This window comes from Phoenix dactylifera, chromosome 2 (genome assembly GCF_051530095.1).
Source record: "Phoenix dactylifera cultivar Ajwa chromosome 2, Ajwa_hap1_PhDact_Kaust_v1.1, whole genome shotgun sequence".
NCBI lineage: Eukaryota > Viridiplantae > Streptophyta > Magnoliopsida > Arecales > Arecaceae > Phoenix > Phoenix dactylifera.
Genome location: NC_143191.1, coordinates 43,419,291 through 43,429,997, shown reverse-complemented (window position 1 = coordinate 43,429,997; position 10,707 = coordinate 43,419,291). Strand labels below are relative to the sequence as shown.

The 10,707-nt window shown below is 40.9% G+C and overlaps 1 protein-coding gene across 4 annotated transcripts in view; it reads right to left on the bottom strand.

Annotated features, from left to right (window-relative positions):
• Positions 1 to 378: 378 nt before the first annotated feature.
• The window catches only part of VPS15 (protein kinase family protein / WD-40 repeat family protein), a 29,257-nt gene continuing 18,928 nt past the window's right edge, over positions 379 to 10,707 (bottom strand). For all 4 annotated transcript variants that reach the window (XM_039126129.3, XM_008815452.5, XM_026800427.4 and 1 more), the window contains 5 exons: positions 8,417 to 8,593; positions 5,150 to 8,329; positions 4,225 to 4,469; positions 4,047 to 4,146; positions 379 to 749 (listed from right to left, as the gene is read on the bottom strand). In XM_039126129.3, the coding sequence (XP_038982057.3) occupies positions 573 to 749; positions 4,047 to 4,146; positions 4,225 to 4,469; positions 5,150 to 8,329; positions 8,417 to 8,593 (3,879 nt within the window). In that variant the 3' untranslated portion in view covers positions 379 to 572. The remainder of the gene's footprint in view (positions 750 to 4,046; positions 4,147 to 4,224; positions 4,470 to 5,149; positions 8,330 to 8,416; positions 8,594 to 10,707) is intronic.

Below are 10,707 nucleotides of genomic sequence, written 5' to 3'. Positions count from 1 at the left end.
ACGTACTAAAATCTAAAATCATGGGACTGTGATACTAAATGACTTGCATACACTCTCTACAACTAATGGCGGGATGGACACAACCCCCTCCCTTTTGTTATTAAAAAAAAAAAAAGAAAAAAAAAACTGTGGGGTTGCCCCTGCCGTTTGTTTCTGTTTCCTCAACTGACTGTCACAAAGCAAATTAAGATGCCCCGTCTAAAACATGCGAAACAAGGTCTTTGCCACCCTGGGAATCAAAGGATTGATTGCATCAAGTAGAATTACATTAATTAAAAAAAACGCGGGGGAGGGGCGGTGCGGTCCATGACTAGTTAGACTAAGCATGTCTTTTGATCGACCATGGAAGAAACAAAACGAATCCAGTCTCTCATCCGCTTTATCTATTTCAAACATTAAGCTGATAAAAATAATTTGTCTTGTACATCAAGGAAAATAAAGAACGACTAAAAACTGTGAAAGAAAAACTATACAATAAATTACTTATGCAATTTTACATTGGAAGATTCCATATTTTCATTTGATTCAACTACATATGTACAAATGAAAATTTGCAGGCGTGGGTATTTTCTCTATTTCCAAACCTTAATAGCACCATCTCTGCTACTGGATATCAACAGCCTTTGGTTTAACTTGACAGAGGCCAATGAGAGCACAGAGTCACGGTGACAGCCAGCAGAGTCAGTGGCAGCCGCAGCAAGGAGAGCCTTCTGAGTCAATTTAGGTGCCCCAGGACGTTTATGCGACTCCTATTCAGCAGTAGAAGAATGATCAGCACCCAATAAAACAAAAACTCAGAAAATAAAGTCAGCTTTTGTCTATTAAAAATGGTCCGCTAACAGTTAGTTTCCAGTCAGTTAAACCAAACCGCTATAGACAAGTCAGCATGGTTTAGTTTATGCATTCACTTCTTTGCAGGTAAAAGATACAGTACTGACATGATGTGATGATTTTTACCCTCTGTGGAACCAGATGCAATGTAAATAGAACTGTCAATGCCCAGGCAACAAAGCTAAGAGGAAAATCCAGTAATTCTGGTCACAAACTCATCCTAGACTTTCTTTCAAAGCAGAAGCGAAAAGTAGATCTTTTCTTCAAAACAGGAGTCAAAAGGAGTCCACACTCAACCCAATACGAGCAATCCATCTTAAATTTAGATCGGGATCACAGGAAATCACGATTGTCGCTGATTGCATACAATTCATCATTGGATCGAGTTAACAATTTGCCCCAATTCTTCATACAATTTACAATGCATGGGCACAGTTCTAGCCAACTCTGTCCTCAAGACAACCATCAACAAGAGGTAGCATAAGGCATGCATATGCACATGATCTAGGAAGTGCTGTCTCTCTCTCTCTCTCTCATACATGTTCCATTTGATGTAAAATTGATAATCTGCATTTTCCACACTTTGGTAGATAATACATTGCACAAACATTAATGTGACATGGCACCTGATGTTTACTTCAACCCTGATATCAACTAACAAACCTTTCTTATAAGGGATTCATTTAAATCTAGAATGTTTTATGGTTAGTTATCAACCTAAAATCAACTCTCAAACTGGTGCCAATTTTCTAGCAAAGGCAACTTTGGGTTAGAGAAGAACCTGCTGCACACACAGAAACCGACCTGTGCAAACTCGGCCTGACCTGGCTGGGCTGATTTTTCTCAGGCTCAAACAGAGGTTTTCAGCTCAATAAGCCAGGCCGGGCCTGAGTTATTTCCCTTAATACCAGACCTCGGATTGGCTGGATAAATGCTCAGGTCTAGACAGAGTTGTCCCATCTCCCCTTCTACCTTGGTCCTTTTCTCCACCACTCCTCCCTCCTCTTCCCCTCTATGCTTCACTAGCCCTTCTCCTCCATCTTCCTCTCTCCTTCCCCTTTTCTCCTCAACTTCCTCTCCAACTCATCTCTACCCACCAACCCCACCCTCTAACCTCCATGATGCCGTCCCATCCATTGATCCTTGCTCCATCACCATTTGCCAGCTATGTTGCATGTCGCTCCCATTTTCTCCTCTCTCTCTTCCTCCTCTTTCCTCTCCTCCTCGCCCCTCCCCTTCCAACTCCTTTTTCTCTCCTTCCACTCTCTTTGATTAATTTCCATATATTGGCCTGATTCCCAAGGCCCCCACAGTGCCCCCCCTACTTGATGCATGTCACCATGCCAACTATGGCTCATTACCTCGCCATTGTCCGTAGCTGCCTATCTTGCCACATCTCTAGAGTGGTCTAACTGAAATACCAATAGTTTCAAGTCAAAGAAGTGTAATCCACCATTAGATCACGTTAGGTTTGGACCAGGGACCCAACTAATAATTAGAAGTTGTATAGTGTTTTAACATGTCCATTTTAGAAGTTGTATAGTGTTTTAATAATTAGAAGTTGTATAGCATTTTAGACAGAAAAGTGCCAAAGTATCGACACGATGGAAATGTCTGGATCTTTAAGTTGTGCCAAGTAGACTTGTCAATTGCTCGAGTCTGACCTAGCCCGTAATCTAACTTGACCCGACCGTAATCTGATCACCAGAATTCGACTCGATTTTTTACTAATATCATGGAGATTTATGGGGCATCAGAGAGAAACCTCTCATCTCCCCTCCTCTTCACCATCGCCACCACGCACCATAGTCTCGAGCGCCTCTGCCACCCTCGCTATCGATGTGGAGTTTAGGCCCGATGCGGGATCATTGAGCGGCAGTAGAGTAGGCCCGACTGCTAGATCCACCCCAATGCTCACCTACCACCTAATAGAGGCTGCGCCAACAAATACGTCAAGGAATAAGGTCGAGCTCAGTGGCTGCTGTAGGTGATGGAGTCAGAGTGGCAGCAGCCAAAGCCGACAGAAGGGGAGGTCAGTGGTGAGGGTGGAGAGGAGGGTGGTCTTGCTAGAGCCAGAGAGATTGAGGATGGCGAGGAGCTCCTAGAGGGCCTGAGGATGACAATAAGCAAGCCGATCTTACGGCATGGCCGAGCAAGTCGCCCAACATCAGATAGAGGGAGATGAGATGCCACAAAGTCTCTCTTTCTCTCTCTCCACGTTGACCCACAGTGTTTAGATGTCATCTCAGGTCCTCAAGTTGAGTCGGATTCCCAGGTCAGGTTGGGTCAGGACCCCTAATTCATTGACAAGTGTAGCGTGAAGAATTAAAAGCTCTTTTTCAATAGGAAATTTAGAAATTTTACGAACTCTATCCTTAACACCAATTATGTGGAAAGTTTTATTGTGATTTATAACTATTATTTCTAAAACTCCTTTACTCAACTCCACATTCAATGAAGTAATATCAAAACTTTAAGGTTTTTGATATCAAAAGCTTATACAAATGATAAGCATCATCAAAATGGGCAGTATTGTCCTATTGCAGCAAAAAACCAGCATTAGCATACAGTGCATCGCGTACTCACACCATGTGTTGGTACTCGGTACAGTACCAATTCGGTATATCCTCCAATGCTAGTTTTTAAAAACTTGGTATTCTTGGTGCATGTTATTTTTGCATTTTCATACAATTTTGTTACTAAGACACCGTTATAAAGTATTATCTAATTTGTATTATGTGATTAGTATTTTTTAATTATATTTATTTTATTCTTTCCATTTTTATTTGTAATAAATGTTAAATTTTAGATACAAGGTCATTCAACCAGCCAAAACATTTTTCTTTGAGCTAGGTGAAAAACCTAATTATAAAACCCAAGCAATTTTTCCATCAAGCAGTATCATCCACACAAAACCCAAGTCGATGGTAAATGTACCTGCTAGCTGCACCCCTTGATTTTCCTCAGTAATTTTTGCCTTTCTAACAAATATTCTAGCGAGCAATTGAAAGAAAAACTGCATCAAACTCCTCAAGGTTTCGCCTATTTGATTTTTAGGTTTCTTCATGTAAAACTGAAGTTCCTAATCTGGAAGAATCCTAGACTTACCAATGCTGCTATGAGTGTATACAGTTATTCAGTACGTGATCATGTAGAATAATCTAGGCAACATAGGTTACAATAAAAATAATTAACATACTTATCATGAAATGTACCTGCACAACTTGAACCCCGAAACTAGATCTTATATCGTAGTGCTCATCATTCCCGATGCCCTTTGTTGATGGACCACAGATGCAGTAACTTCGATCAGGGCTGCAAATTCGTGGGCATGTAAAGAATAAAAACATGTATTTCCACCAAGTGAAATTAAGTGTAAGATCTGAATCAAACCTGGTATGGTCCCAATAGCGAATCTTCAAGTCTGTTCCTCCGGTCAACAGATCTCCCCCAGGCAAAGGAAGCAATGAGTGGATACCAGGAAGACGAGGGGCAGGTTCGTTCAACTCATCAATTCTATATTTGGAGTTGTCATTTCGTTTGACATCTTGTTTACAAGTAGGCTTGTAAGGAGGCCTTGCAAGTGCCTGAGGCACATTGGACATTTCAGCTTCACTCTCACCACTTGTTCTGAATACCTGCAAACAAAATCAAAAGTTCATGAATAGATTTCTGATAAAATATTTGTAAATGTATGCATAAGTATAAACTTTTCCTTTACTCATCATTTGAGAAAATTAAAGTATTGCCAACTTCATCAGCCAATCCTCCTCTTAACTCCCTTTAGCTGAGTGTGCTACCTTATTCACTGGTGAACATGATTTGCATAGCTTTCTCAATGCTAAAAATCCAGGTTTAAACCATAACCTTCTCGACCCTTTTTATATAACAGGGATTTAACAAGCACTTATCAAGCAAGTTTTTCAAGATACTGCACAAGAAACTAGTAGCTAGAAAATGAGAAAATTCAGACATGTCAAGAATTTGAATTATTAATATATTATGATATACCAGCAACTTTAAACAAGTATGATTCTGGCAAATGATAATAAAAAAGTCATAATTCTTTATAGAAATGTGTATAGCCCTATTTGTCTAGTTGTCCTTTATAATTACTATACTGTACCATTTGTTAATTATTATATTGTATCATTTGTTTAGAATTAATTACATTATGCCCAGGTCTATGATGAGCATTCCAAATAATCAACAATTATTATTAATAATAGTATCTTAACTATTATATTACATCCAGCATTTATGATGAAAATTTCCCTTGCATAGCTCATTAAGTACATGCAAACAGCCTTTCATATACCTGGTGGCAGGTCCCATTCTCTGCGTTCCAGAGGGAAACTTCATTGCAGCCAGCAGCAATGTAAACTAATGGTCTTGCCATAGCAGACATGGAGTTTGATGGTGGGACTAGCAAACACATTTTCTCCACAGGGCATGCCAAAGAATAGTGCCATGAGTTAACAGGCAAAAGGAACCTCAAATCCCACAAAGTAAGCACACCCCTTGACGAGCCTGATACAAACCAATTCCCACATTGACTTATCACAAGAGAAGAGATGTATCCCTCCTCAGGTACAGCTTTAAATTTCCATGCTTCTAAATTCGTCCGAGTATCCCAGAGATGAATTCCACAATGTTGGGTACTGAATAGAACAGTCTGACTGATAAAACTATCAATAGTAGAGCAGTTTAAGAGGCTAAGAATTGCACCTTCTCCAATCTCTTTCTTCTTAATATCAGCAATGCCAGAGTACCTTTCAATTACACTGCCCAACCCTCTTGATATGTAATCAACAGAGAACAAGTGTATCGTTCCATCACTTGCTCCAACTACTACTTGTGCAGTACCACGAAGCATCGATGTACATAAAGCCCGACTGCCATCCAGTGGATAGGTTAACCTAGATCGGAAAGAGATGTCCTTTTCCAACTTTCTAGTATCCCATATTTTCACAGTGGAGTCATCTGAGGCACTTACAAAAAAGGTGTGGTCATTTGATATGGCTATGTCATTCACAGCAGAGCGGTGCTCCTGGAGATGTGCCACTAAGACTCCACGAGGCTTCCATCCTGTGTCTGGAACAGATGATGATCTGGCAAAGGAAGGCAGCCCAGTTACATCTGACAGTGAGGTATCATCTCCAGTCATAGATGAGCTGCCCTTCAAGGTATCACCAATTGTGACATCCTGGAACCTGCTGGTGACATAAGCAGATTGATCGCTGTCCTTACCCTCTAAATCTTGCACTGGTTTTGGGACCTGCATAGAGTTCTTACTGATGTTGAAGAAAGAGCCTGAAACAAGCTTAGGTGGAACTGAATTAGACAACCCAAATGGCTTGTTAACAGGCTCCAACCAAGGCATGCATGATGCAGCTACTCCTTTAGAATTCAATTGCAATGAAGACTCAGAACCTACAGATGCTGCTCCCACTGCACGCTTATCCATGCAAACAGAATACAATGGTATGCCTTCAGATGGTCCATCGCAAAGGGAATTATTTCCAGAAGTGACATGTGGAGAAATGAAGCCAGAAAATTGCAACTTATCAGAAGAAAAAGAATCTCTAATATCCAGTGTGCCAGAGGCATTCTGGAAAGAATTTCCTGTTCTCAATTTGGCAACATCTTCACCAACAGGTAGAGATGCATTCTGGGTCACACCACTGGCATATCTGCCACCTTGAGCACTGAATTCTTTAGTACCAGAACTCTTCCTGGAGTTCCGATCTCCTGTTACCCTCCTAGTGTGTTCAATAGTTTCCCACTGATTTGAATAGGTGGATGAGTTATACCATATCTTTCTCTGTCTTTCCAACATATCAGAGCTCCTTGCATTCTCCAGAACTTGATAGAAAACCACTTTCGAGACTGGAGGCTTAAGACATGACAGGAGAGATGCCTCAGAAGATAAAGAAGCTGGCTCTCTGTGAAAGAAAGGGCGTAAAACTGGAGAAAGGTACACATAAGAATCTACAGGTCCTAAGTTTTCACAACTCGCTGCAATAAAAGCAACAGCTGACCTTCTTACCCACTGGATTGGATAACAAAGCAAGGGAAACGCTTTCTCAAACATGGCCAGAAGTATCCTCTTTCTTAGGAAACCACTTTTGCACAGCAAGGACAAGCATTCCAATGCATTAACAATGACAGCCTCCATATCGTCACTAAGTGCCTGCTCAATATAAGGCAAAAGATATTCCTCCACACTTCTCTGACCGACAAAATAGCAGACAAAAATTATCTGCCCATAAAAAACTGCCCGCAACTGCTCATCTCGATCATTAAGAAATGCTGGGAGAATGGGCAGCAAGAAGTCATTACTTTGCCTATGACCAAAGAAGTAACATAAATGACCAATATCCTGCAGGAGAGCTCGACGTATATTTGGAGTTTGTTTTGGTCCCATCACTAGTTCTTGCACAATTTCAGCTACAGATTTCCTCAACTGTGAAAGTTGAGTGTCATTTTTGTCACTATGCTTTTTTCTTGGTGATTCTGTAGCAAGAGATTGTGGCTTATGAGTTAGACTGGATTTATCAACAGATCCTACATCAGCTAAACTCCAAGATTGAATTAAGAATCTGTAAGCAGTTAGAGCAATTTTAAATATGTTGCTAGCATAACAAATCCGAACACTTTCCTCTGGATCATCAGGAAGCATTGATAGCATTGGAAGAATATACTCAGGAAATATCATTGCATCACTAGGAGGGAAATCTCGGACAAGAGGCAAAATATCACATAATGTTTCCACAGCAGCACTACGCACAATTGCTGCAGGATCGGAAAGCATTGCAATAACATAGGGAAGTATATGTTGCAAGCGATCTTCATCATCAATGTATAGGGAAGATGCCTTTAGCAGAAGTATACCCCCTCTTCTCAGCTGTGGCTGCTTGACACTTCGTATGCACGAGCAAAGTAAGGACGCAATTAGGACCATACCTTCACATCTCATTTGACATTCTGTTCTTGGAAAAAAGGGCATTCCATATGTATCCGACTGACTATCGTATCCAGCCATTAAAGAATTCAAGTCGCTTTTCAGAATTTTTCTCAAAAGCGGTGTTTCTCGCTCCCTGTACCCCTTGGAATCACTTAAATTTTGCTGCCTTGAGTGCTTTAATTGTTGTGAAGACAAAGCAGAGACTGTATCGGAGCAGTTTGCAACAGCACATGGTACACCTTCCTCTGTAGCCTTTGTATGTGAATGATGGTATCCTTGTTCTACTCCCCTGAGAAGAGAAGTGATATCTCCAACAAGCTGGTCGCAAGCTAGGCCTTCTTCTAACTCTCCTTTATTCTTAACAGAGCCCCTTGTTGAACTCATGCTTCTTCTCCCACCTTCCATCTGCTGAAAAGGTTCATTATTCATTAGTTTGGGACCTGTGGACGACTCGGAAACAATTTCCTCAGTTGATCTACTGCTTGTCATGTACTCAAGTATCTTGTGGAAAGCATTCTGCGTCACTGCAACCTACAGTGGAAATGATCAAGTCTTAATATGAGTATGTGGTTCTACCTATTATCCAATTGACATATTACATCTGCAAAAGTTTCTCACCCTTGAATCTGAATCAAGAGGAATCAACCAGGAAAAGAATCCATGCAGGAACGGTGAGAAATAACTTGGGAATATAGCAGATGCATAACTTTGCAAATAGCTTTCACATGACAGCCTTGATTCTGGGTCTAACTGAATCATGTGAAGTATCATCTTCCGGATCCCAGCATCTTGTATCTGCAATTACAATACATAATCATCCAACTTTGTGATAACTAATTTTGAAAGAAAGTAGGCAACACAGATTATTATACGTAGAACTTGAAAAAGTTTTGACAATTTGATAACAAGATGAATGATAAAAAAAGACGAATAGATTGAAAAACTAATGCATACTTCATATAAAGGTGGCCCAATGCACAAGAATCCCAACATTGCAGCATTAGGGAAGGATTAGATTTACACAGCCTTACCCCTCCATGCAAAGATATGTTTCTATGTTTCAAATCCATGACCTCCAGGTTATAATGGAGCAACCTTACCGTTGCACCAAAGCTTACCCTCAAACACATTATTGATATAATATCATAAATTTATATTCCTAAAAATACAAAATAAACTTCATATTCTCGAAAATCATATGTTATTCAACAAACTATATGATTCTACAAACATGGTGATGCAGGACAATGCTGAAAAGAGAAGGAAGAAGAAAAGGAGAGGAGGAGAGGAGGGAAAAGAACCGGGCTTCTCACCTGGCTCTGACCGTGGCTTCATACCAGGGTTTCAAAGAAAGGAGGCAATTTCATTTAATCAATCATTAACCCTAAACAAGTGCATGAACCCATATATATAGGATTACAAAATAACAAAAAGACCCCTACAAAGAAAATAATCACAAAAAGGTCCTAAATTGACAATATGCAAATAAGCCCCATAAAAATGAAATAAAATAACATCAAATCAATCTAGCCATAAAGAAACTGACTGGACCATCCTCCTGCAACGACCGTGGCCCCGCATAACAGGCGGTCCGGTACTGGTGTCCGCACCAACTCCCCTCAGGTGAGAAGAAGTCGACCTCGATGAATGCGGCTCGGTACAACTCTGGTAGTACTCTAAGAGGTCCAGATCAATCCGCTGAAGCTCGTCCTAAGTCATCCAAGTCGAATCGAACTCCGGTCGTCCTCTCCAACGAACCAAAAGGCGCTAAATACTTCCATCACTGGATAAAATGGTTTGCCCGTCTAAAATGGGGTTAATGAGTTCTTTTTGTGCTGGTGGAAGAGGCAAAGGAAGTGTGAATGGGATGGGATCAGGAATAGGAGAATCATCAGGCTCAAGAGAAGGCTTAGCGAAAGGGTCAGCAAGGATGAATGGTGGACCCTTGAAAACAACCAAATCTTCAATATTAAAAGTAGAGCTGATACCAAAATCAGATGGAAGATCAATAACATAGGCGTTCATGCCAATCTGATGCAAAACCCGAAAGGGCTCAACACTACGAGCCTGCAGTTTCTTAACGGATCCCTGCAGAAACCGCTCAGGCCGAATACGCACCATAACATAATGCCCATGTTGGAATATCTTATCCCACCTATGGAAAACAGCTTGTAGTTTATATCGAGCATTACTCGCATGAATGTGCTTATAAATATCCTGATGCAGCTTATGCATGTGTTGTGCAAATGCATGTGCAGACTCTGAAATGCGAATATGCGGTGATATGGGTAGAAGGTCGACAGGCTTTCTAGCTTGAAAACCATGTACCACCTCAAATGGACTCATCCCTATGGACCTATTGATCAAAGTGTTGTATGCAAATTGAGCGACAGGAAGGATGGAATCCCAATTACGGTTATTTGCACTCACAAGACACCGCAACAGGTTACCTAAACTTCGGTTGACCACTTCTGTTTGGCCATCTGTTTGGGGGTGGTAAGCAGTGAAAAATTTCAGCTTGGTACCAACCATGTGCCACAGTTTTCCAAAAGTAACTCATGAAGTGAACATCCCTATCGGACACGATCGTTTTCGGTAATCCATATAACTTAACAATTTCGTCGAAGAAAATATTGGCCACCCCAGAAGCATCGGACGATTTGGAACAGGGGAGGAAGTGGACCATTTTGGAAAAACGATCAACAACCACCAAAATTGAATTATGTTTCCGAAAAGTGCAAGGAAGACCTAGTACGAAGTCCAAGCTGAGGTCAAGCCAAGGACGATCGAGAGCAGGCAACGGGGTATACAGGCCAGTATTTTGTTTTCTATGTTTGGCTAGTTGACAAGTTTGACACTGACCTACAATTTTAGCAACGTCACGTTTCAGACTTGGCCAAAAGAATTGA